Source organism: Oryza brachyantha, chromosome 2 (genome assembly GCF_000231095.2).
Source record: "Oryza brachyantha chromosome 2, ObraRS2, whole genome shotgun sequence".
NCBI lineage: Eukaryota > Viridiplantae > Streptophyta > Magnoliopsida > Poales > Poaceae > Oryza > Oryza brachyantha.
In genome coordinates this window covers 23,936,819-23,961,227 of record NC_023164.2, presented here as the reverse complement: position 1 = coordinate 23,961,227, position 24,409 = coordinate 23,936,819, and the positions used below count along the sequence as shown (strand labels likewise).

General features: G+C 46.3%; 5 protein-coding genes across 8 annotated transcripts; 2 read left to right on the top strand and 3 right to left on the bottom strand.

Moving 5' to 3' along the window:
• Positions 1 to 4,499, top strand: LOC102706257 (probable beta-D-xylosidase 7). The gene is made up of 6 exons (XM_006647845.2): positions 1 to 448; positions 1,198 to 1,497; positions 1,634 to 1,803; positions 2,008 to 2,105; positions 2,816 to 3,580; positions 3,665 to 4,499. Exons 1-6 carry the CDS (start codon positions 41 to 43, stop codon positions 4,264 to 4,266), a joined length of 2,343 nt encoding a protein of 780 aa, XP_006647908.1. The 5' UTR covers positions 1 to 40; the 3' UTR covers positions 4,267 to 4,499.
• A 1,523-nt stretch (positions 4,500 to 6,022) lies between these two features.
• On the top strand, positions 6,023 to 9,638 carry LOC102705787 (phosphatidylinositol transfer protein 3-like). Of its 2 annotated transcripts, none has more exons than XM_006647843.3 (6): positions 6,023 to 6,339; positions 7,338 to 7,425; positions 7,622 to 7,798; positions 7,939 to 8,037; positions 8,150 to 8,392; positions 8,803 to 9,638. In XM_006647843.3, the coding sequence occupies exons 2-6, from the start codon at positions 7,357 to 7,359 to the stop codon at positions 9,382 to 9,384; spliced, it is 1,170 nt and encodes a 389-aa protein (XP_006647906.1). In that variant the 5' UTR covers positions 6,023 to 6,339; positions 7,338 to 7,356; the 3' UTR covers positions 9,385 to 9,638. The 2 variants fall into 2 exon arrangements, with proteins under 2 accessions (XP_006647906.1, XP_006647907.1); XM_006647844.3 differs by lacking the exon at positions 6,023 to 6,339 and adding an exon at positions 7,083 to 7,231.
• Positions 9,639 to 9,787: 149 nt separating this feature from the next.
• Positions 9,788 to 12,867, bottom strand: LOC102705503 (type I inositol polyphosphate 5-phosphatase 5-like). Its single transcript, XM_015833534.2, has 10 exons — positions 12,705 to 12,867; positions 12,520 to 12,610; positions 12,345 to 12,416; positions 12,151 to 12,238; positions 11,952 to 12,056; positions 11,136 to 11,721; positions 10,837 to 11,030; positions 10,558 to 10,666; positions 10,276 to 10,424; positions 9,788 to 10,174 (listed from the first exon to the last, which is right to left on the bottom strand). The coding sequence occupies exons 1-10, from the start codon at positions 12,783 to 12,785 to the stop codon at positions 9,955 to 9,957; spliced, it is 1,695 nt and encodes a 564-aa protein (XP_015689020.2). The 5' UTR covers positions 12,786 to 12,867; the 3' UTR covers positions 9,788 to 9,954.
• A 940-nt stretch (positions 12,868 to 13,807) lies between these two features.
• LOC102705046 (2,3-bisphosphoglycerate-dependent phosphoglycerate mutase 1-like) lies at positions 13,808 to 16,812 on the bottom strand. Of its 2 annotated transcripts, none has more exons than XM_006647841.3 (9): positions 16,487 to 16,812; positions 16,060 to 16,292; positions 15,739 to 15,962; positions 15,519 to 15,637; positions 15,261 to 15,417; positions 14,894 to 14,995; positions 14,690 to 14,809; positions 14,322 to 14,376; positions 13,808 to 14,228 (listed from the first exon to the last, which is right to left on the bottom strand). In XM_006647841.3, the coding sequence occupies exons 2-8, from the start codon at positions 16,289 to 16,291 to the stop codon at positions 14,332 to 14,334; spliced, it is 999 nt and encodes a 332-aa protein (XP_006647904.1). In that variant the 5' UTR covers position 16,292; positions 16,487 to 16,812; the 3' UTR covers positions 13,808 to 14,228; positions 14,322 to 14,331. The 2 variants fall into 2 exon arrangements, with proteins under 2 accessions (XP_006647904.1, XP_006647903.1); XM_006647840.3 differs by having other exon boundaries at positions 14,326 to 14,376.
• A 1,650-nt stretch (positions 16,813 to 18,462) lies between these two features.
• On the bottom strand, positions 18,463 to 20,429 carry LOC102704775 (photosynthetic NDH subunit of lumenal location 4, chloroplastic). Of its 2 annotated transcripts, none has more exons than XM_006647839.3 (6): positions 19,994 to 20,429; positions 19,621 to 19,713; positions 19,457 to 19,517; positions 19,249 to 19,317; positions 18,941 to 19,066; positions 18,463 to 18,826 (listed from the first exon to the last, which is right to left on the bottom strand). In XM_006647839.3, the coding sequence occupies exons 1-5, from the start codon at positions 20,375 to 20,377 to the stop codon at positions 18,999 to 19,001; spliced, it is 675 nt and encodes a 224-aa protein (XP_006647902.1). In that variant the 5' UTR covers positions 20,378 to 20,429; the 3' UTR covers positions 18,463 to 18,826; positions 18,941 to 18,998. The 2 variants fall into 2 exon arrangements, with proteins under 2 accessions (XP_006647902.1, XP_015689036.1); XM_015833550.2 differs by having other exon boundaries at positions 18,463 to 18,806.
• Positions 20,430 to 24,409: the final 3,980 nt, after the last annotated feature.

Sequence of the window (24,409 nt, the reverse complement as noted above, 5' to 3'; positions counted from 1 at the left end):
TCGCTCGGGCGCGCAGTACGTGACACACGCACACGAAGCCATGGGACGCCGCGCACACTCCCCTCTCCACGCGCCGCTGCTGCTGCTGCTGGCGGCGGCGGCGGCGACGTCGTGGCATGTCACCGTCGCGTCCGACCCGCCCTTCTCCTGCGGCGCGCCGTCCAGCGCGGCGTTCTGCAACCCGAAGCTGCCCATCGACCAGCGCGCGGACGACCTCGTCTCGAGGCTGACGCTGGAGGAGAAGATCTCGCAGCTCGGGGACCAGTCGCCGGCCATCGACCGGCTCGGCGTCCCGGCGTACAAGTGGTGGTCGGAGGCGCTCCACGGCGTGTCCAACGCCGGCCGCGGCATCCACCTCGACGGCCCGCTCCGCGCCGCCACCAGCTTCCCGCAGGTCATCCTCACCGCCGCGTCCTTCAACCCGCATCTCTGGTACCGTATCGGCCAGGTACGTACGTCCTCGTCTCGTCTCATGCCCGGCCTCTCACTGTTTCCTCCTCAATTTTTTTACCGTATTAATGCGAATTCACGCTAACACCCAAAGGTCACTGGTGGGTTACTGTTTAGTACCTGGAAACGCTTAACTGTAATTTATGTAAATTTTATGGTCCTTCCAAAAATAACCGAATGCACTGTAATTTACACTAAATAAATTGATACCTTCAATAAGTTAATTTTACATAAAAAATATGATGTACCTCGTCAGGAATGATAAAAGTGCATGTAATCTCTTCATTTCTCTATTTTTAAAGTATAGCTTTGAGCGGGGTTAAAAAACAGGAGGGGGCTTACGAAAGAACAGCAAAACACAGTCTTTGCGCTTAATTTTAGCCCAGATGGTCAGTAATATTCAGGGTGCTACATACTCCAAGTCCAATCAACGCATTTTAGGCAGCATGTTGGTAAACCATCACCGATCGTACGTATCAGCTTTCGTGCACCTACCTACACCCCCCGTACGAACGTGTTAGGTACGTGCATGCAACTTTTCGGGTTTGTCAAAAAGTACGTGACACGAGATTCACCGCAACCCCTTTGGAACGGTAATTTAAGTCGTAAAAAGCAGATACCAAAGAAACGCAGCAAACCGGCAGCAACGCCATGTAGAGTACCACGATTCAGAGCAGAGTAACTAAGCTGCCTCTGGGGAGTTTGCTCTGCGAATTGGTTGTGATTTGCGTGCTGTGCAATGGGCAGGTGATCGGGACGGAGGCGAGGGCGGTGTACAACAACGGGCAGGCGGAAGGGCTCACGTTCTGGGCGCCCAACATCAACGTGTTCAGGGACCCGAGGTGGGGGCGCGGGCAGGAGACGCCCGGCGAGGACCCCACGGTGACCGGCAAGTACGCCGCCGTCTTCGTCCGCGGCGTGCAGGGCTACGGCCTCGCCGGCGCCGTCAACACCACCGACCTCGAGGCCTCCGCCTGCTGCAAGCACTTCACCGCCTACGACCTCGAGAACTGGAAGGGCGTCACCCGCTACGTCTTCGACGCCAAGGTACACCACGCCGTGCATTCCTGGTTCAGCAAATGGTTTGGGTCGCGTGATTTCTGAGCTCCTGACACCGACGAGGCTCTGGATGGATGATGGGGATTTTTTTTTTTTGGGGGGGGGGGGGGGGGGGGGGGGACAGGTGACGGCGCAGGACCTGGCCGACACGTACAACCCTCCGTTCAGAAGCTGCGTCGAGGATGGCGGGGCCAGCGGCATCATGTGCTCCTACAACCGCGTCAATGGCGTGCCAACTTGTGCTGATTACAACCTCCTCTCCAAAACTGCAAGGGGAGACTGGAGGTTTTACGGGTAAGCCTGCATGGCACGATGATTCAGTGAAAATGAAAATTACTGTACAGATTGTTAAAAGAGATACGTAGTACGAAAACGTATCATGTCACTACTGCAACTCTGATGAAGCTATAAGATTCTTTTGGACTAGACGGGAAGCTTTTGTTCAGTGTGTGTGACAATGCTCAGCAACTGATCCTTGCAAGTTTCCTCTGCTCACAGATACATCACCTCAGATTGTGACGCTGTTTCCATCATCCATGATGCTCAAGGATATGCCCAGACAGCAGAAGATGCAGTTGCAGATGTCCTCAAGGCTGGTATGAATTAACAGATCACAGCTACTACTACTAATCACTATAAATTTGCTGGTCATAATGACCCCATCGTTCTATTGGTCAAAGATCTGCTACTACTATTTTCGCAGTATCAAATGTATATTTCCCTCACTTAGAGCCCTCTGGGAATGATAGCCAACAACCAACAAGATAATAATGCAAAGATATAGAAGTTAGGTTAGGTCACTGAACTGCAACTAAAAGTTGATTTGGATCCCACTATCCATACATGCATACGGCTTTCCCGTGTTGCTGATTTAGGTACTTGAGTGTGTCCACTACAAATAATTCATGGCATGGCACTGAACATCATAATATTATCAGGAATCCATCTGTCAAGAAAAAAGAACACTTCAGAATATAAGTAGTGCTAGTGGCACATTGCATGGGTTCAAGTCAACAGTAACAATGAATAACAAAAGACGGTAACATAAAATGTCCAAAAAGAAGGCCAACTCATCCTGAAAGTAATTTTGTTAGTGTAGTAGTGTTACATTGCATGTTCAAGTCAACAATCGCAACGAGTAATAACAGACTACAAAAGGAAGTCCAAAACAACCAAAAAAATGAAAACAATAATATAGAAAATGCAAATTGCTTCAAACACTGATGCAACGATATGATATATCATGGTCATCTTTTTTTTTGAAAAAAAGGCGTTTCTTACCTTTTGTAAACCGAAACACTTTCAGGAATGGATGTGAACTGTGGCAGCTACGTGCAGCAACATGGTCTGTCTGCAATACAGCAAGGGAAGATCACAGAACAAGACATCAACAGAGCCCTCCACAACCTCTTTGCTGTTAGGATGAGGCTGGGGCTCTTCAACGGCAATCCAAAGTACAACCGCTACGGTAACATTGGCCCAGACCAAGTGTGCACGCAGGAGCACCAAAATCTTGCTCTTGAAGCAGCACAAGATGGCATTGTCTTGCTGAAGAACGATGCCAATGCTCTTCCTCTGTCCAAATCAAAGGTCTCATCCATTGCTGTCATTGGACACAACGCAAACGACGCCACAAGATTGCTTGGAAATTACTTCGGCCCTCCTTGCATATCGGTCACTCCTCTTCAAGTGCTCCAAGGCTATGTGAAGGACACCAGGTTCCTAGCTGGGTGCAACTCGGCTGCCTGCAATGTATCATCAATTGGCGAAGCGGCCCAGTTGGCAAGTTCAGTGGACTACGTTGTTCTGTTCATGGGATTAGACCAAGATCAGGAGAGGGAAGAGGTTGATAGGCTGGAACTGTCTCTCCCAGGAATGCAGGAGAACCTCATCAACGCCGTTGCAAACGCAGCAAAGAAGCCAGTAATCTTGGTGCTACTGTGTGGTGGTCCAGTGGACGTGACCTTTGCGAAGTATAACCCCAAGATTGGGGCCATCCTGTGGGCTGGTTACCCTGGTGAGGCTGGAGGGATTGCAATTGCCCAGGTTCTCTTTGGAGAGCACAACCCTGGTAAGATTTCTTTTCACTTTCTGAACATTTTCAGTAGATGAGTTCAAATACTGAACTGTGTTACATGTGACCTATGTTCATCAGGTGGAAGGCTGCCAGTGACCTGGTATCCAAAAGAGTTCACGAGTGTGCCCATGACAGATATGCGGATGCGCGCCGATCCATCCACAGGATATCCCGGACGAACATACAGGTTTTACCGTGGCAACACCGTCTACAAGTTCGGCTACGGCCTGAGCTACTCGAAGTACTCTCACAACTTCGTTGCAAACGGCACGAAGGTGCCGTCTTTCGGCAGCATCAATGGCCTGAAGGCGATGGCGACAGCAGCAGCAGCAGGAGGCACGGTGAGCTATGACGTCGAGGAGATTGGCTCCGAGACATGTGACAAGCTCAGGTTCCCGGCGCTCGTCAGGGTGCAGAACAACGGCCCCATGGACGGCAGGCACCCCGTGCTGCTCTTCCTCCGCTGGCCGAACGCCACGGACGGCGGCAGGCCGGCGAGCCAGCTGATTGCTTTCAAGAGCCTGCACCTGAAGTCGATGCAGACTGCCCATGTGGAGTTCGAGGTGAGCCCCTGCAAGCACTTCAGCAGAGCAACGGAGGAAGGCAAGAAGGTGATTGATCATGGGTCGCATTTCATGATGGTCGGCGATGATGAGTTCGAGATGAGTTTCACGCCTTGAGCTGGGTTGCGTTGGAGTTCGTTGCATTGGGGTTGGCACTGAGATATTCCCAGAAAATGCATCGTTGCATTTCATTTGGTTGGCTGGGAAATCCGATGCTTCGTTCAGGGGGCAAGGATTTCAGTATTGTTACTCAGCAAGTGTAACCAGCTATCTTCTTTTATTTAAAAAAAAAATCTAACTTATGTGAACAAGAGAATGATTCAAGAAAGATTGAGACACTGTTAACGCCAAATATGCTACCTGGCTACCGAGTCTGTGTGGAGATGTAAAAAGGTTTTTTTTTGGCTTTTAGAAAGAAAAAAGTCAAATGATATATTTGTAATCAAAAAATAATTTATAAATAATTTTTTTATATACATGTTTATAGGTATCTACGAGCTAAAGCTATAAAATAAACTGCAATGAAAAATCTCAAAATCAACTTTAAATTTAAGGTTAAATTTTTAAATTTTAGCTTATAAATGTAATCAAAAGTAAAAAGTATGGGCGTAACGTTCCCGAAAAAGGCAGAAAAGCAACGTTCATACTTAAATCGAATCAGTAGCAACGGATTTTTCCCAATTAGTAACTTTATAAATCCCACGGATGGAAAGATGTATTACTAACCTGTGTCCGGATACCGGACGTGTGGGAAGAACGGCACGAGACAGATCGTCACAAGTCGGAAACCCCACCTTGATCTATCCGCATTACCAGATTTGGCGCTACGAAGTGTCCAAGCAACTATCAACCGGGCTCCGCGAAAAGATGCAGGCTTCGCTGGATCTCCCCAAGGCAGCACGGGCGTGCGACCACGCGTACAGATCTCTCCACGCGAGGAGGCAACAGCAGAATCTGGGAGCAGAACGATGAAGCCCACCCGCCGCGCCGCGCCGCACGAGCACGACGAGTCGCGCGCCGCATGAGCGTTTTTCGCGGGCCGATCACGGAGAAACGGTGGGATTTCTCGGCCGCGCTGTCGTGCGGTGGAATCTCGTGTGGGCACACGCCTGGCTGGCAGGTTCTTTCCTTCCCGACTCGGCCCACCAAGCGACTCCGGTGCACTGCATCGCCTCTGGCTTTCGGCCTGCTTCGCTGCGTTGTGTTGTTGGGCCAGAAAAGTTTCTGCTACAGTAGCACAATGCTCCGTGCAGAGTTCTAGATAGGTCAAAAACGCATGTTTAGAAAATACAACAATCCTGAAGAATCCAATCACGTTCTCCAGACAAACGTGAGTCACGCCCCAGATTAACAGTTTCGTGACAGCTAGCTCCATGCAAGGCCAACTCAACTCAACTGTGTCGCCCCAAATAATACTTCTACACCTAACAGCTGGTACTGTACTTCGAAAATTTTCAACGTTCAAGAAAGACAGCCTTTGACAGAAATTAGTAGAAGCAGCCTTCAAAATTCAAGCAGCACCATACGGAACCTTCTGAATTAGCACCTTGCATGCTCCAAACAACGGGCTGTTACAAGGCCGTGGTAAAAAGAAGTGTTTCACATACAGAGTGGCATCAACGTGCCTTGAATTGATGCAGAAGTTTCAGAAAGCAACATCCCATCAAGCTGGTCGGATGATCAACAGAAGAACATCCAGCTATCTTGCAAATAAATGAACATAGAAATTCCCTCCGAAACAGATGGAGTGCACAGTGCACGCACCTCAAAGAATCTTTTCATCAATTAAATATGATCATATCTCATCATTAACAATCCAATCCTATCCACCCTTCCCGATCACAACGCCAACGAACCCTAACCAGCATCACAACCAGCTCATATCTTCCCGGCAAAACTCCCATTTTTTTTCCTCATTTCTCCTCCTCAGGTGCTCCCGGATGATATACGTCGATAACTCCACGAAAGAAGAGTCAAAGCATTCTGAGCCGTCGGATCAGACCAAGTTCTTGCCTTTCCCTTCCCGTCTTCCCGAGAGAGGAGGAAGAAGACGACGCCTGGGCTGAGGGCCTGAAGCCCGACGACTCCGCAATCGGGCGAGGAGTCGGGGCTCTCGGGCAGTCGGGCGGATTCCGGCTCACCTCGCGCGCGTCCTGCGTTGTCGCTCCCTGTCTTCCCCGCCTCGCCGAGGTGAGCGCTAAGAGCTAGCTTTCCTTAGTTCGTCGTCGCGGCTGCTAGTATTTGGCGAGGAGATTTAGCTCCTCTGGAAGCATCCGTTTATTTCAACGCAGAAGATTGCTTGTCCTTTTGGGTGTAACGTATTGTTTGCATCTGTGAGAGATCTTCCCTTTGGTGGATATGTTGTGGTATTTTGGTTTTGTGTGGTTGCATTTATTAGCTTCGGACCAAAGAAAGGTGGAATCTGTGCATCCTTGCTACGACGTTCTGGAGTTTGCGGAAGAATCTTGTTGTCTTTTGGCATTTCTGGGGTGCCACCCCAAGAGCACGGTTAGGTTTCTTGGTTCTTGCGCTTGCGGCACGTTCTTGGCGTCGAGCCAAGTGAAAGTTGGGGGTTTGTGGTTCTTGGCTCTGTTCAATTAGTGCGATTTTGAGCGAGATTGGTGGGTTCGTTCGGCAGCTTGGATGATTCCTGGTAAGGGTTGTGGACTTGTACGTTACTACGTTGTCTGTTGAGTCGACGCTAGCTACTTGCTGCGCTGACATTAGGCGATTGGGTTCAATGGTTGTTCGTTTTGTTAGCCTGATTGAGGATTCTTGTGCGTCCTGCTTTGTGCCCGGAACATGTGGAAGAGCTGGATATCTCTGAAATGCATGGCCTCATAGTGGCTGATGCTAACATCGATCGTTGTATTTATGATGGCTTGTTTTCTATCCATTTTGTGCTGTGTGTTCTGAATGTCTTGTTGGATTGCAGCCGCTGATGTACTGCCATACTGACACTAGTTGATGACAATAATCATTATAGAAAAAGAAACGATCTAGTTGATGCGGCATTGATTGGGTTTGGCCACTGGGTTGCTGGGCTAACTGATTTAACTGCATGACATCAAAGCCAACATCGGTCAGCAGTTGTGCATTATGATATTTTTGCTTTCTTGTGCAATCTATGATGTTGTATAGTAATTCAGCTTGAAGTTCTTACGAACCCTTGTATTGTAATATGGTAGGAAATAACAAAAGGACGCTATGAGTTCAGCAAGCAGTGTGAATGGTGATGGAAAAGAAACGGCACTGTTTGAGCAGCGACTATCCAAGGTGATCCAGTATCACAAGAGTTCAAATTTTTTGTATGGTTCTAAAACAGCAGATACCTGGATTTAGATGCAACTCAATCTTTCTTAGTCATCACCCCCTTCTTTACTTATGAGTTGTTTGTGGAGCAACTTTTCCTTAACCCTATTCTGTTGTCAGATCAGTTTTTGTTCATTCTCAATTTTAATTCTTCTCTTAGATTGGTGAAGTTAGAGCTGCCCTAGGACAACTATCAGGGAAAACAGCACTATATTGCTCAGATGCTTCGATTGCGAGGTACCTGGTAGCAAGGAACTGGGACGTGAAGAAGGCCACGAAAATGCTGAAGAAAACCTTGAAATGGCGTTCAGAGTATAGGCCAGATGAGATCCGTTGGGTAGCCGTCCTCACCTCTTTACTTAAGAAACTCTTTATTCTCGAAAGGAGTAGCAAATCATGTTATCCTCATACGAGCAAGTCTCTTTATCCCATTCCAGAGCTTTGTGAAACATTTGCATTGTTTAAATTTCAATATAGGATGAGATAGCAAATGAAGCTGCAACTGGAAAAATCTACCGAACTGATTATTTTGACAAGAGTGGCCGAAGTATTCTTGTCATGAGACCTGGAGTTCAGGTTTATTGATGCTTCTTTCCCCTTTCTTTGGCTTATAAAAAATTGTATTTATAATTTGTATGTACATAAAAACTGTGATTATTCATTCAAATTTTGCTATCTTATTTTTCAGAATACCAAGAAGGCCAAGGGGCAGATCAGATATTTGGTATACTGTATGGAAAATGCTATTCTGAATCTTCCACCGGACCAGAGTCAGATGGTTTGGCTCATTGATTTTGCTGGCTTCAGCTTATCTAACATATCACTTCACGTAACAAAGTTGACAGCAGATGTCCTACAAGGTCACTATCCTGAAAGATTGGGTGTTGCAATTCTTTACAATGCCCCTAAGATTTTTGAGTCTTTCTGGAAGGTAATTGTTTTACAAGCTTTCATCATCTTTACTTTTGTTCAACTAGAAATATAGGGATAATGTCTGTATTTTGACTTGCAATGTAAGGCATACTCCATCTGTCATAAAATAAGTTGATTCCTAGGGTGGAGTTTCATCCCTTCAATACCCCTTACCTACCCATGCAAACTTATTTCCTATTAATGAGAGGCACTTTGGTCTTTTTACTTCACTACTTTTTTTATTGAGATTATAGGAATGCATTATTTTGGGACATGGCGAGTGCACTTCAGGGTCAAACTTTCTTCTTATAATGATGGAACACAGCGCATACATTACTAAAATTGTTATTTATTGACGTACTGTTGGTAACTACAATTGTACATAGAAAATGAACTGAAACATCATGTTTTTCCTTCATCTAAATGCAGATGGCAAGCCCCATTCTTGAGCCAAAGACTTTCAACAAGGTCAAATTTGTATACCCAGATAGACCTGAGACCAACAAGATCATGGAAGACCTTTTTAACATGGAAGAGTTAGAATCTGCATTTGGTGGCAAAAACCAGGTTACTTTTAACATAAATGATTATGCTGCGAGGATGAGAGAAGATGACAACAAGATGCCATTATTGTGGAGTCCGGAGAATTCTACTCTTGCTTCAGAGCCATATGTGATGACCAAGGACACGGCACAAGAAGGTAGTTCAGACCTGAAGAGTGAAGAGACCACATCTGAAAAGAGGGAAGAAACAGATTCTGAATCTGAAAACAAGGAAGAAACAGAGAGTGAATCTGAGAGGGGAGAAACTGAGGCTGTATCTAGAAAGAGGGAAGAAACTGAGGCTATATCTGGAAAGAGTGAAGAAACTGAGGCTGCATCTGAAAAGAGGGAAGAAACGGTGACCGACTCTGAAAAGGGGAAAGAGAATTTATCATGTGCAGTTGAGCCAGGCGAAGGTAAAGGTATAACCCCGGCAGATAGAAACGGCTGTTCATCATCTGATCCGTGAATATGAAAAATGCAAGCCAACTGTTGATATGAGCTCCTACACTGAGTTATCCAGTCCTCTCCACCAAGAGATGAACATCAAACGTGATTAGAAACACTTTTAACACACAGCAGGAATGTGTTGCCTGACTTGTTTTGTAGTCGGCACCACCATTCCAACCCTTGTGACCTTATTTTGACAACCCTTTCGCAACAATGTATTCTGTCAGCTGATAAATAACAATACGATACTGTGTTGCACTCAGTTTCATTTTATCATTTGTTGCATGGGTTTGTTTATTCAATTACTTATTTCCTGCTATATCTTGCATTTTTTTCTCTGATTCGGAAAAATGTTTTCTGCTTTGTTTAAACATCATTGCAGTAGAAAAGGAAACTATAATGTGATTTAAGACACAACGCACTTTGCACAGGTAGTTATCAGGTCAGAAATCCCATTTTTCACAGGTATTTTGGTCAGAAGCCTCCATTTACTCCAGTTAGTGTAAGACAAGTTCTAGGCTTGAAAAAATGCAGCCCTCTCACTACAAAGAAATATTTCTAGTAGTATAGACAAAACCACTATCACAAGTCAATAATCATCGTAGAAGCTGTGTCTCTGCGGCATCGCAGACTCGCAATGGATCCTAGAATCCAGAGTTGAGTAGCCCTTTCTGATCCTGCTTCCATTATCTACATCAGCTTCGATCACAAACACACTGCAAACAGGCCTGTGATCGGAGAACCTGGACTCCCCTCTAATGTACTGCAGCTGCTCGATTCCCTGGCCGTGCCACAGTATCCGGTCACACCTGCATGGACACGGATGGATCCGTCAGAAATTTTCAGTTTCTTCTCAGCAAGTGTCAGGGGTGTCATGCCTGAATCTTCAGAGCAACTTGTTCTTGTGTACCATGCAGGCGTTCTCCGTTTCTTCTTCGATTTGGCTGTCTCCCCTGCGTACGCGTCAGAATTCTGCGTGTATTTGTAGGTCGGTGCGAAGTAGATCTTGCCTTCTTTCCACCCTTTGAATACTCTCCCTGCTTGTCTCTCGATCATCAGCTGTTCAGCAATGCCATCTTGTCAGAAAATATTTGCCTAACTAGAGCAGGTGCTTAGTGCTTACTCTGTCATTGTAGCATATCTGAAAATTTCAGCTTTACATTGCAGCATTATTCATGGTTCATACTCTTACCTGGTCTTTCTCAAGTAAGGTATCCCAGTCATTCTCCGCCATCAACGTCTTCGTCTCGTCGTAGCTTAGCGCGACTCGGTAATTCAGGTCTCCTAGCCATATGACCCGGCTGGATTTGCACATCAATTCACAATTAAAAGTAGTATATTGACGCTTAACAATGATGTGTTAATGTTTGTGCTTTGCAGTCTTGAGCAAATATGATCCTTTTTTTTTCAATGTTTGTGCTTGGCAATTTTGAGAAAATTGTTTTTTTTTATATCTCAATCAATGGCTTACTCGTGGTCAAGGATCTTCTCGGGGATCCGCTGGCCAGGCACCTTGCAGATGCGCGGGAACTGGGTGCTCTTGATGATCTCCGCGACGTCGGAGTTCCTCCTCAGCTCGTCGCCTTCCTTCTCGCCGGAGGCCAGGTGGCTGCAGATGAAGCAGACGCTGGTCTGGTGCAGCGTCATGCTCATCGCGATGCAACCCTGCAAGCACGAGAGCCACGCGCGCCATGCATGATCGATCCACTGAACCCAACGGCGAGCAGAGCAGACGCGTGCGGGGAAGAAGACGATGGAACGCGCGCGCACCTTGTTGCCGAGGCGCCCCATGATGCCTCTGCCGACGGAGTCCACCCTGAGGTGGCCGATGTACTGCACGAGCTCCCGCCGCACCCACACCGACATGAAGATGCCCACCATCTGCTTGCTCGCGATCAGGCAGTAGTTCACGCTGCTTCGCGCCAGTTCGCCGGCGTCTGGCGGTCCGTCTTCATCGGCCGCCGCCGCGGCCGACGCCAACGACGGTGGCGGCGATGCCTCGACGCGGTAGATGAACTCCCGCATCTCCCGCGCCCGCCGCTGCATGGTGGACGGATCGGTCAGGCAGGTGCACGTCTTCACCAGCGCGCTGTCCACGCGGTAGTTCTTGCTGAGCATCTTGAGCGACGGCTTCTGGAAGAAGAGCATGCCGCCACTCGATGACTTGGGTATGGTGTCGCGGCAGCCGCCGCCCTGCCGGCTGTCGGAGGTCTCCGGCGGCGACAGCTCGTCGCCGGAGGACTGGTCCTGGGGCTTGTTCAGAGCTTGGTATATGAGGCCCAGCCACTTCGCCGCCGGCTCGTTGTCCTCGATGACCAGCACGTTGCCTGCGTTCAGAGGAACGATCTCCTGAAACCTGTGCAATGTCTCAAAACTGATTAGCAATGTTTTTAGAAGTTCAGAGATGACATTGATGTTTAGCATGCTGCATTAAGATTAAGAATGCAAGTGATCTTCAATTCTTCATGTTCATGCACAACCACAGCTTGTTATGTAAGCAAATCTGTATGCCTTTTTCTAGCTAAAGTATGCAGCATCAGATGATGAACTAATGGGAAATATTAGAAAATGGGGAATTTTATGTACCCCAAGACGTATATATCAGGTAGTCCTTCTATCTGTAGAAAATCTTCCAGGTTAATATTGCTGTTAGGAGGCTTCCCAGCTACATTCCATGTGCCTACGAACACCCTGTAAAATTATCAGGTAGGGTCCAAATTCATCAGAAATTATTAATTCTCTTAAGAAAAAAACAATCATCATTCAGCATAAAGGCTCTTGTTACCGGTATTCCCGCGTATCGAAATTCTGCCTGTTGGGTGAATCCAGGCAGCTCAGAGTCAAGCTTTCAATTTTTGTGGTGCAATGCCGATCTGAAACCAAGAAAAATAAATTCATCAACTCAATTGCGCCGTGTGTTCAGAGTATTCACGTACTTACACACGCGCTCTCGAAATGTTCGTGCACCAAACTACGTGCCTGAAAAGCTCTTGCGGACGGCAGGGGAAGCATCCATGAGCTCCGTCCTATCATCGCATTTCTCCTCCAAATCTACCCAAAGAAAAAAGAACATAAGAAACACAAATGAAACTGTCAACCATGGAACTCTCCAAGCTAAAAAAAAGCTTCAGAGGATCGGAGCAATGGAGCCAACCGAAGACGATATCTCTCCGCGAGAGTAGCTTCTTGTCCGAGCTCCCCGTGCTGCCCCTCCCTTTCTTGCGAAAGATGCTCGACATGAACGACTGAAAACGAAGAAACAGAACAAGAACCATCAACCAAAAATTCAGCCACATTGTGTGCAATTCCCCCCCTCATCTTTTTCACCGAGGATCTTAACTTCTTCTTCTTGCCATGCTTGACGAACTCATCAACCGATGCAGGCTTTGGAATGTCACAGGGAAAATTGTGATTTGACATCCAGCTCGCTGTAAATGAAGCAGGCAACGGTATGGACCCTCATCCGGAGCCCCTATCGTGGTAGGCAGTTTTTTTTTTCCCCGGCAAAGCGAGAGCGAAATGTGGAGTAGTGGGGGCAGAAAATGGGGGGTAAATGCGGGTGGTGAAAATGGGTGGCAGGGAGGGAATTGTGAGTGCTTGAAATGGGTTCCTGGGATTCAGGGAGCTAGATGCCCTTGGTTCTTTCTTTCTTCTGGCCTCCTTGGTGAATGGTGACTTCTGGAGAAGGAAAATTGTCTGTGCTTTTCTTGGATTTAGCAGATGAATGTGTCATAACTCATAAGCTACCGTGATTGTGTACATCAAATCACGTTACTTAGGATGCTTCTGGTTTGTCAGGTTATTCTTGGGTTTAATTATAGGCCATGTTTAAGAGTATGATGGGTATTACATGGATGTACTTGCTGGGGAGTGGGGCGGTAAATAAAGTATAATCAGCAAGGCGATCTGAAGGCTAAAAAGAAAAAAGAAAACCCGATGTACTTGGGATGACCCGGTGCAGGGTTTTATCACATGGGAAGGTTGCTTGTTTGCATCAACCGCCAAAGCTTTGACCTCCAGTTAAGTACTATAAAAACCACCGACTTTTCCCTAGTATGATACCATATTACCATATGCTGGCTGGTTTCAGAGCCTCTGAATTGAGATTTGCAGTATTGGGAATTTCATGCCTTGTCAATATATGATCTTTCGTAGAACTACGGAGTTCGTAGTAGTTTGTTAGAAGAGATTTGTTTCAGTCCAATAAAAAATAGAGCAATTTTACAGTACTTGAGAAGGTACCCATGCGACACCAAGTTTTACACTAAAAATTTGGTATCTCGTGGTATCTTCTTAAGGACTGTAAAATTACTCTAAAAAGTAACTCGAGGTATCGGTATCTCGCGGTACTAAATTATTTCTGATCGTTGGATCTAACCGTACTCATCCTACTTAGCTAGATTCAATGGTAGAAAACGATTTGATATCTCGAGGTACCGGTATCTAGAGGTACTTTTTATTGGACCGGAGCAAATCCCTTATTGGAATGAATAAACAATTGTTGAAGAGAAGGTTCAACTTGAATTCGTTCGCCAGAAGTAAAAAAGGCAGAATAGCTCACAACTTCTCCAGTATATAATCCATTACAAATTTCTGTTATCGCACTAGTGTAAATAACCTCCATCTTATGAATGGCGATGTAAAATCATCCCCGTTTGTATCTTCTAGGTCATCACCTAATTTGTCCCTAAAGTCTCTAGAATTTCATGTTACATGTTGCATGGTTTCAAACGGAACAAATAAGAAGAAAGGATGCTACAAGGTGCAGCCGATACTGAATAGTACGCTTAACCACTTGTGGCGGATGGGAGAGAATGTATGTTCGACGGATGAAAATTCCTCAGATGCTGGTGAAAACAGAGCCTGCATCAGGCATCAAAGGTAAAGAATGGGCATTAAAACCTCTCCGGAGTTTGGATTAATGTGTTTCTACATCTGAAAAGAACGAACACTTACTTACAGATGGTTACTGAAACATGTTGTCGAGCTTCTGTCTGTACTGAGCCAAGCTCTGCATCGAAATTTAATTTAAGTTTTTATTGTAGAATATTTGCAAAAATAAAAGTAAGTCCACAACTACAAATAAATACTGCCAAATTTTAGCATTTACCAGGCTTAGTTACAGGAAAAACAATCGTAGGCCATGAAAACCATGTTTAAATTATGACTGAAATAACTATACATGCGAGTATGCGACATATGAACTGGTGTGTTGAGATACAAGTTAGGCAAGCTATGTTTCTATGTCAATTTGTTTCAACATAAAGTTTGAATCATGATGTTGCATCCAACACTTTCCAGTTGGAAATAGAGGGAAGTCTTACCCTGGTGTAAGCATAGACACCTGCCTCAGAGGGTCCTGACGGACTCCCACGTCTGATAAATTTCCCTTTCTTAAATATATACAGCATAGGAATGCCAGTGGACAGTTCAAGGCTGATTACCTGAGGAAACAAGAGCAGTTGGTGCTTGTTTCAATAACAGACCTCTGAATAGTGAAAAGTAGTACCACAGAGTAAATATATTACCTCTTGAGAAGTCAACTTGTCCAAGTGCATTATGATTGAACGAAGTGAATTCCCATGGGCAGCAATCATCACATGTTTTCCTGCCACAAGCTGAGGTACAATCTGTAGATCAAAAGACAAATAATCTTAGAACAGAAACTTCCTCTTAAATGGAGTTACAAACTGGAAAGATAGGTTAATGCAGGTCCATATGTTGGATGCCACGTCGGGCAATGGAAGCAAACCAGATGACAAAAACAATTCTAGAAAAAATGGAGCCTAGTTATAATTTGGAAAAACAAGGTAAAATCAGTTGCATGTAACTACGAAAGCAACCATTGCTACACCAAATGTTCAACTAAAAGAACAGTAGCCACCAGATCCTTACTTGATCTTTAAAATAAGCAACTGCTCTCTCTGCACACATCTCCAGACTCTCGCCATTTGGGGGAGGAATGTCATAACTGCGACGCCATTCATGAACTTGTTCCTTGCCAAAACGATCAGCAGTTTCTTGCTTGTTAAGGCCTTGCAGTTCCCCATACCTAACAAGATAAGATAAGGTTCTCATGTGATTCAAGAGGCTAAACTACATGTGCAGATTACATAATGATCATTCTAAAGCATACAGGGCAGATATGCTTACATTCGTTCATTCAGCTGCCAAGCTGTTACAACAGGAATTGATTGCTTCTTTGTCTCTTCACTGTATATCTGGCTCCACCTATGAGCTTGTTCGCTCTCATTATGCACAACAATTGGAACCTATCATAGCCGCATCTGTCAGAACTGTGTACATATTTGGTTGCAACAAAAATGCCCTATTTTCTAGTGGAGATGTTCAAAATAGAAAAAATGTAGAGAACCTTCTTACGACGATGCTGCATCATGGCAAGCATAGCGGTCATCTGAGCACGAATAAGTGACGAGGTGTATATCACATCAACTGGGATATTACATATCCTTTTACCCGCCTCAATTGCCTCATCGACACCCTTTGGGGTAAGGGGCACATCAACACAACCAGTAAATAGATTCTTCTCATTCCACAACGATTCACCATGCCGAATCAATATGAGTGCGCTCTCACCTGCAAGAACAATTATCTTATAGCATCACACTATCGAGCATATCAATAACAAAATGTGCTACTGCATTGGTAAGTCTAACAGAACATAAGAAGTTACTTGATTTCTTTGGGGAGCTTCCGCTCTGGGGACTCAACGGTAGCTGAGCCGGCTCCATGACCGAAGACTGCGAGTTTGAAGAGCAAACCAGACCCAATTTCCGGGTGCCTGGGCGGCACTGTCCTACTGAAACAAAACGCACTTGGCTGGTTCTCTTTTCAAGACCAAAGTTGGCACCGGCACACAGCGACTTGACGGATACAAGCGCATGCTGGGATGTGGACGCGGCCATCCTGTTCTCCATGAAAATAACACATTTAGCTGTTTCTTCAATAGTAAACTAAGATTGAGCAATCTGGAGATAGCTAGTCGATGCATGGACATCGCGAGATAGCAACGACTGCGGAATCCAGTCAAATCATCGACATTCCCCACTAAACACCCTAAATCACAGAGAAGAGGAAAGGAATGACGGAACAACGCATACCTGGGAGGCAAGGAATCGGAGAACAGAACCGGTAACCTCCGCGACTCGACGGGGGGCCGAAGGGGGGCGAGCCTTATAGCTCCGGCTGGTCGGTGAAACCGAGCCCGCTCCTCCCTGGAGAGATCCGCGGTGGCGGCGGGCGGGCGGGCGGGCGGGCCGACGGAGATCGCCGGGGTGGCGGCGGCGAAACCAAGGAAGACGAAGGCGACAGGACGGACGGCCCCGTTTGTTGCACGCACGAGCACGAGCCTCTCGTTTTCTCCCGAGTTCTTGCGCAAGCGGGGCGCGGCGCGGCGCGGCGCGGGTTGGTTGGGCTTCTTGGCTTGGGCTGCGTCGCTGCGCGCGTGTCGGTCTCGGGGTTCGGTTTTATAGAAAGGCGACCGGGTTGGAGACAGACCGGGTGGGTCATGGCTCATGGGTGGGTGGGTTGGTTTGGTTGGTTGGTTTCTGGTTCCCGACGAGACGAGACGACTGCGAGTCCGCGACGTGGGTTGGTGCCATGGGAACAAGATCGTGCTGTGCGATTACGGGCATATTACACGGTTGAAAAAGGGTGTCTACATGAATTAATGGATGGTCGTGCAATCGAGAATTTGGAAATTCCAAGCCGACTTTCGCTCTACTGAATATGACTTTCCAGCCCTGATGAAACTATCATGAAACAACTCTTGTCTCTTGGCGCCCCCAAGAATCAATTGGCCTTAGCTAATTACTCTAGTACTCGTACTAATTAGGGCCAGTAGTTTTGCATCAACGATGTGATGCAATGGCAAATGCCGCCGCCATATAGTACATGCGGAGAAAATAAACAAGTTCAATACAGCTTCCATTTCTTTTATGTGGCTTCTCCATTTCGAATCTTCCTTTGGATACTTGATGGATGTGTTAACCACGGGCTCGTTGCCAACAGCCATGAAGAATTCCATGAACACGCGATGGAGATTCTACTAATGACGTTTTGACGGACGAAATAGTTGTCGTTTTAAGGTTGCAAGAAGCTTCTGGAGTCCTTGAGTCTTCCGGCCATGGAAATGGCAGCCCTGCCTTTCTTGCTCCATTCCACCTACCCAAGTTGGGGCTTGTGTGGACCACCTTAGCGGCTTGAGCCCGTAATTCATTGACGGCTCAACTCTAACGATTGGGGTGCTCTTCTGTTCGCTAAATGGATATTCTCCGAATGAATACATATTCCCATTTGGTGGCTAACAGTTCAATGATTAAATAATTTTGTGTCGAGGTTGCAGTGCAAGCAGCAGTCAATGGCTCAAAGCTACTGCACATGTGCTTTAACATCAGCTTGCAACGATAATATTTTTGCATATTCTAAACGTGAGGACATTTTTAAGACAATTAAACGTGGGTATAACGTATTACCAAATGATAGTATGATACAGTTCATTAGCCTGCTAGAACTGTTGAAGGTTTGAAAGTCATTGGTTGGTCATACACACAGTTAAAGATTCATAGTTCAACCTTTGATTGTCAAAGCATAGGTTTCATTGATTGCTATAGAACTCATAGGTACTTTTTGGCTATTTTGGAATTTGTCACCCCTATTTTTGCTTATATTTATACTTATCAGCCAAAATTTAAATTTTCAACCTTAAATTTAGAATTGATTTTAATGTTTTTTTGATGAAGTTTATTTTTCAGCATCGACTTTTAGATCATGTATATGTATATAAAATATTTATTCATAAATTATTTTTTATTTACAAATATATCATTTGTCTTTTTCTATGAAACACCCAAGCAATCACTCTTTAGGATTGAAGCAATGATATTTTTGACAATTGTCATCAGGTTAGTAGTGGGCTTACGTTTTGCGTTGTAACGGCGCTAACGCTGGCGGGTGGCAGTGATAAAACTGTGGTAAGTCGGTAACCTTCATAAATTCAAATAAAAATTAAAAATAATTAAATTTTTTGATTAACATTAATGTGATTTCGCACTGTTCGACCGCAATTACTTGGGGCTTGACCTGAGGGTGGATAGTTTGGCCCTTTTGGCTGTACCAATGACAGTCGGAATAATGAGATGTTTTTACAAAGCTAATACTTGTATAACAGTCTGAATATATGTCTTTACAAAGCTAGTACTTACACACAAGCACAAAACCATTTTCTTATCCAAAAAATATAAGACCGTTCTGATCTAGCACAGGACCGGCCCGTTCCTTTCACTGATCGGCACAGGTTACAAATGTAATTTTTTTGCGTATGGGAGACTAATGATGTTGGTGACGCATTTGTTTTCACCATCTGGCTAGGCATGCCCTTTTTCTCTTCATATGTTCATAGTTCTGCCTCTGGAGTCTTGTCTGAAACGCCAAAATTTAATCTGAAATATGCCAGAGAAAATTTTCTATTTGTATGTAACAAATACTCACCCCTTCTGATAAGGTGATGAATTTCAGCATAAATAAATTCAGAGAAGTTCAGGATGTCATTATACCTTGTACGATTTTGCACCTACTCTGTTCAAGTTATGCATATTCCTTGTCATCATATGCTCACTTGTAAAATCCAACGAGAAAGATGTCGTATAGAAGCGTGGTGTTGCCCGGAATATTACAATCCCCTGTTAAATATGTAAATCGTATGAAAAACTAACAATGCTAATAATGGAGCCGTTCAGACGACACTGATGCATCCTTAAATACATGTACTGGTAACTGTGAGTGGAAATGCATATAATGAAAATATAGTCTCAAAATTATTGAACTAGATTGTAGTTTGAATTTTTTTTTTTGTTGACATTACCTGAGAAGCAACCTGCTGGTTCAGGCCCGTACGCCAAAGTTGCAGGTATCATAAGCTTGCGCTTCCCACCTGTAGTGTAAATTTGCAACACAGAAACGACGCAGCTAAGAAAAAGTTAAAAAATACAGTAGTATTTCGCACAGGAAAAGAGATGCAATCATGCAAATGCTTCTATTTTTGCAGCTAATTGCGGAATCTGTGACAGTACCAACGAGCATGGGTGGCACGCCACCGCCACCACTGATTCCCTGTTCAAGCCCTCGGAGGATCTGAGATTGAAATGGGAAGGAAGCAAACGATCACATCCCCTGCTGAAATGGATGCTGGCTACAGTGGAAGATGTTTTGTTTGCAATGAGCAAATGCTGCACACCTTGCCTGCGCCAAGCCGCATTGTCAGTGGTCTTCCTCGCTTGTAGCTGCTGTCGAACACTATCCCGTCAGTAAATCTTGCAGTGTAGTGTACCTTGCAAGTTGCAACCATCAATAGAACACCAATCAACACACTTGAAACTCCTAGTGCAGTCTTTCTCTCTAGAGAGAAAAAAATGACGGTTCTGTTCGTTGTTGAGCTAGATAAAGATCGCTACGGTTAAGAAATGAAAAACTGGGAAAATTTTCGATCTGCCAATACTTAATTACCTTATACTTCTAATGGTCATATTCAGAAAATACAGGTGGTTCTAGAGAAAGTGCAGTCAAAGAAAGGAGCAGTGGATGCAAGAAAGCGTTCGCTCGGCACTGACATTGATGAGCTGGCCGCGCGGGGGCTGGGCGCCGGTGCCGACTTCCACGTCGCAGTACCCGAGCCCCGACTTGACGACGTTCATGTCGCACAGCTTCTCCCCCACCGTCGCGTAGTACTCGATGCGCGTCGCTCCGGCTTCTCCGGCCGGGCACAGCAGCCCGGCCGAAGCCAGGAACCCGGCGCCGAGCGCGAGGAGCTCCCTCCTGCCGGCCGACGCCACCGGGAGACTCCCGGCAGCCGAGCACGAAGTCGACGGCGCCGGGGAAGAGGCGGAGCTGCTGCTGCACGGCACCACGGCGAGCGCCCTGCCGGGTTTGGTGACCGGGGGTGACGGGATTGGGTTGGAGGCGACGAGCGACAGGGAGGAGATAGGAGGCGCCATGGCTCGCTCTCTGCTCGTCACTGGGATAGTGATGAGTCGGATTATCTCCAAACTGTGGCTGCAACGCGGGCACCCTCGGGTCGCGTCGTTATAAACGCCGCCCTTTTCGTCACGCCGCATACGTCGCCCAACCCCAACACCGAGGCCGCGCCTGCGAACTTGGGATGTCCCACTTCTCCCGTGCGAACGGCCTGAAAATCCTCGGTTTTTCCGGCCCAGGCCGCACGGTTTTGTCGCCGAAACGCGATCCACCACTGCTGGGCTGCGAATTCGTGGCCCGGCACCGTCGCGATCCGCGAACACAGCCGCGGCCCATGGCAGCGCGCGGCAGATGGCACGTGCCGCGGCATGACCCGGCGCACCAGCGTGGACGCAGCGGGCGGCGGGCGGCGACCCGGAGTCGCCGCGCCTGGCCTTGGGGACGGCAGGCGCGACACGCGGCATGCACTGTAGTAGGATGGCAGAATTATCGCACGTGCAAAAGATCGTCGCTCTGATCAGGTCTCTGAGTACTCCCTCCAGTTTGGGAATACAGGTAGTTTAGGACCAGGTTTAGTATACCAAGAAGTCATTAATCGGTCTTAGATTTTCATCTTTGCCCATATTAAATACACCTCGGATTGATTGGCTATCACATTATGGTTGCATTGTTGTGGTCACTGGTTCAAGTCCAGTGCTTAGCTTCTTTAGCGAATTTTGCATGGTGCTGTGCATGCTGTGTTTTTTGCGCGCGAATTTTTTTCTCCTTCGCGCCGATAGCCCACTACTGCCGCAATTTTTTCTCTGTTAGTTTTCGTTCGCGCCCTTACAGCACGCAGGCCAGTAGTCTATTTAAACACCACACACAGCATGCAACAGACAGCAAGCAGGCCAAGCAGTGCACTGTCCAAGGACTGGCGCAATTCTTTCCAGGCTCTGGTAACATTTTGTTTCTTCTTTCTTCAGTTCGTGTGCAACTATCCTTTTAGTATGTCATTGGCTCTTTTTTTTTAAAAAAAAAACATGATTTGATTTAAACACAGAGGCACAATATGATGGTTTCATTGATTTGAATTTGCCACTGGATGAATATGGTGCCATCATTTTTGAAGCATATCAAAATGGTTAGTTTGTTATTTGACATTCTTTTTATCATGCTTTTTGTAGTAAGACCGGCTAAAATTATGTCATGTAGGTGGATTTAATCATTGTTTTGCAGGTGATGATGACAATGATGTGGTGGACTTGACTGAGCAAACAAGCGACGGAGTAGACTTGGAGGCACCCCAGCAAGGTTTGTTAGAGTTTGTGCTTATCTATCATGTAAATCATGTGTGTTAGAGATAAGGTGGCCGGTAGTTAGTTGAGTTAATTAATATCTCATGCATGTAATCAGGGCCCGGCTAACTATATCGCCGTTTTGTGCGATCGTCATTAACACGGATCTCCTCACCGAAGGAGTTGCTTCCACATGGTATCAGAGCCATCCGCTAGATTAGATTAGTTCAGCCTGCACAAGATCAATGGCGAGCTCTTCTTCAGCGGCAACGATCTCCAATCCTTTGCTTGGCCTCCAAATCTCGGAGAAACTTACCAAGCAAAATCATTCCCTTTGGTCTGCGTAGATTCTGACCACTCTGTGTGGTGCGGAACTAGATGGACATCTCATCGGCACGACCGCAGCCCCGGCGGCCGAGATTGAGCAAGAAGAAGGTGACAAGAAGATCAAGATCACCATCCCCAACACAGCGTACAAGACATGGTTCACTCAAGATCAGCAAGTGCTCGGCTTCATCTTTTCTTCTCTCACGAGGGAGATAATGCAGCAAGTCGCCGGTGCAACAACGGCGGCTCAGGCATGGACCATGATCGACGACATGTTCTCCACCAAATCCAAGGCAGATGCGATCAACGTACTTCTTGCTTTGACGACGACTCAGAAGGGCCCCATGACCATCAGTGAGTACATCGCAAAGATGCGATCTCTTGGCGACGAGATGGCGGCTGCAGGCAAGCCGCTAGATGATGAAGAACTGGTGGCGTATATCATCAACGGACTTGACTCCGACTTTGATCCTGTTGTTGAAGGAATAATGGCCATGGCAAGAATAGCTCCTCTCTCTCTATCTCATGTTTACTCACAGTTGTTAAGCTATGAAAACAGGATTAAAATTCGCCAAGCTTATCTCACCACGTCGGCAAACGCGGCAAATCGTGGTGGTCGCGGTGGACGCAGCAGCGGCGGAAACCGTGGAGGTGGCTGCGGCAATCCTGGCGGCAACAACCCAGGGCACGGGCGTGGCAGTGATAGCCGCCCTGTATGCCAAGTCTGCCACAAGCGCGGACATGTTGCTAGCGACTGTTGGCATCGCTACGACGAATCCTATGTCTCCGATGAAAAGCTTGGAGGAGCTGCAAATTACGCCTATGGCTTCAACACAAATTGGTACGTTGACACAGGAGCAACGGACCACATCACTGGTCAGCTAGATAAGCTGACAACCAAGGAGAGATACAAAGGAACAGATCAGATCCACACTACAAGTGGTGAAGGTATGTATATTAAACATATTGGTCATGCTATTGTTCCTACCTCTAGTCGTCCCTTGCATCTCAAAAATATACTCCATGTTCCTCAAGCGTCAAAGAATCTAGTATCTGTTCATAGACTTGTTGCAGACAACTATGCTTTTCTTGAAATTCATGGGAAATATTTTTTGATTAAGGACAAGGCCACGAAGAGGACAATTCTTGAAGGTCCATGCCGGCGAGGTCTCTATCCTCTTCCTGTCGGCACATCTCTGAAACAAGCCTTTGCTGTGGCGCCATCATTTGAACGGTGGCATGGTCGTCTTGGTCATCCCTCTAAACCAGTTGTGCTTAGAGTCCTTAGTCAAAATAAATTACCATGTCTTAGCAAGTCTATTAATGAGTCTGTTTGTGATGCCTGTCAGCAGGCAAAATGCCACCAATTACCTTTTCCTAGATCATCTAGTGTTTCAAATAAACCTCTAGAGCTTATTCATTCAGATGTATGGGGACCTGCTTCTACTTCAGTAGGAGCAAAGAATTATTATGTTAGCTTTATCGATGATTATAGCAAGTTTGTTTGGATATATTTCCTTAAACACAAATCTGAAGTGTTTCAAAAATTCCATGAGTTTCAGACACTTGTCGAAAGACAATTTGATCGAAAAATTCTTGCTATGCAAACTAATTGGGGAGGAGAATATATTAAGCTGCACACCTTCTTTAATGGGATAGGAATCTCTCATCACGTGTCTTGCCCTCACACACATCAACAAAATGGCGCTGTTGAGCGCAAGCATCGACATATAGTAGAAGTTGGTCTAGCTCTTCTAGCTCATGCCTCCATGCCCTTAAAATTTTGGGATGAAGCCTTTTTAGCAGCTACCTACCTCATCAATCGCCTTCCTAGTAAGGTCATTCAGTTTGACACACCTCTTGAACGCTTGTTTCAGCAGAAACCGAACTATAACTCTCTTCGAACTTTTGGTTGTGCATGCTGGCCAAATCTCCGTCCCTATAATTCCCACAAACTTCAATTCCGGTCTAAACAATGTGTCTTTCTTGGTTTTAGCAACCTACACAAGGGGTTTAAATGCCTAGATGTATCTACCGGGCGTGTTTATGTTTCTCGGGATGTCACCTTTGATGAACAAGTGTTCCCTTTTGCTGCTCTTCACCCTAACGCTGGTGCTCGTCTTCGCGCTGAGATATCCTTGTTACCTCCTGCTCTTCTCAATGGCGCTCCATCTGATCAAGGGGGAGAGGAACATCATGATCATATGTTTAATATGCCAATTGCCACTAACATATCATGTGCTGGAACACCTGAAAATATTCGTGCAGAATCCCCGAGTGCACTTGATCAGGTACCTGGAGCGCAACGGGACACGACCTCCTCAGGATCGCTGAGCTAAGGGGAGCAGGAGCACTCGCCCGTGCACGCACTCACGCACGCTTAGTCGGGTCTACCGATTACTACCTCGGGATCGCCGAGTCAGGGGGAGCAGGAGTGCTCGCCCACGC

Bases quoted from the DNA above. Each gene is read 5' to 3' on its own strand.
- LOC102706257 (XM_006647845.2), top strand. From the start codon at position 41: ATGGGACGCCGCGCACACTCCCCTCTCCACGCGCCGCTGCTGCTGCTG. The intron at 1,498-1,633 runs GTACACCACGCC...GGGGGGGGACAG, and splicing joins GCTACGTCTTCGACGCCAAG to GTGACGGCGCAGGACCTGGC. The intron at 1,804-2,007 runs GTAAGCCTGCAT...CTCTGCTCACAG, and splicing joins GGAGACTGGAGGTTTTACGG to ATACATCACCTCAGATTGTG.
- LOC102705503 (XM_015833534.2), bottom strand. From the start codon at position 12,785: ATGTCAAATCACAATTTTCCCTGTGACATTCCAAAGCCTGCATCGGTT. The intron at 12,417-12,519 runs GTTGGCTCCATT...TTCTTTGGGTAG, and splicing joins GCGGAGAGATATCGTCTTCG to ATTTGGAGGAGAAATGCGAT. The intron at 12,057-12,150 runs GTAACAAGAGCC...ATAATTTTACAG, and splicing joins TTCGATACGCGGGAATACCG to GGTGTTCGTAGGCACATGGA.
- LOC102705787 (XM_006647843.3), top strand. From the start codon at position 7,357: ATGAGTTCAGCAAGCAGTGTGAATGGTGATGGAAAAGAAACGGCACTG. The intron at 7,426-7,621 runs GTGATCCAGTAT...TTCTTCTCTTAG, and splicing joins TTGAGCAGCGACTATCCAAG to ATTGGTGAAGTTAGAGCTGC. The intron at 8,038-8,149 runs GTTTATTGATGC...CTTATTTTTCAG, and splicing joins TCATGAGACCTGGAGTTCAG to AATACCAAGAAGGCCAAGGG.
- LOC102704775 (XM_006647839.3), bottom strand. From the start codon at position 20,377: ATGGCGCCTCCTATCTCCTCCCTGTCGCTCGTCGCCTCCAACCCAATC. The intron at 19,518-19,620 runs GTGTGCAGCATT...TTTCAATCTCAG, and splicing joins TGCGGCTTGGCGCAGGCAAG to ATCCTCCGAGGGCTTGAACA. The intron at 19,067-19,248 runs GTAATGTCAACA...CATATTTAACAG, and splicing joins ACCAGCAGGTTGCTTCTCAG to GGGATTGTAATATTCCGGGC.
- LOC102705046 (XM_006647841.3), bottom strand. From the start codon at position 16,291: ATGGCCGCGTCCACATCCCAGCATGCGCTTGTATCCGTCAAGTCGCTG. The intron at 14,810-14,893 runs GTAATATATTTA...TTGTTTCCTCAG, and splicing joins ACAAGTTGACTTCTCAAGAG to GTAATCAGCCTTGAACTGTC. The intron at 14,377-14,689 runs GTAAGACTTCCC...ATTTCGATGCAG, and splicing joins GTGTCTATGCTTACACCAGG to AGCTTGGCTCAGTACAGACA.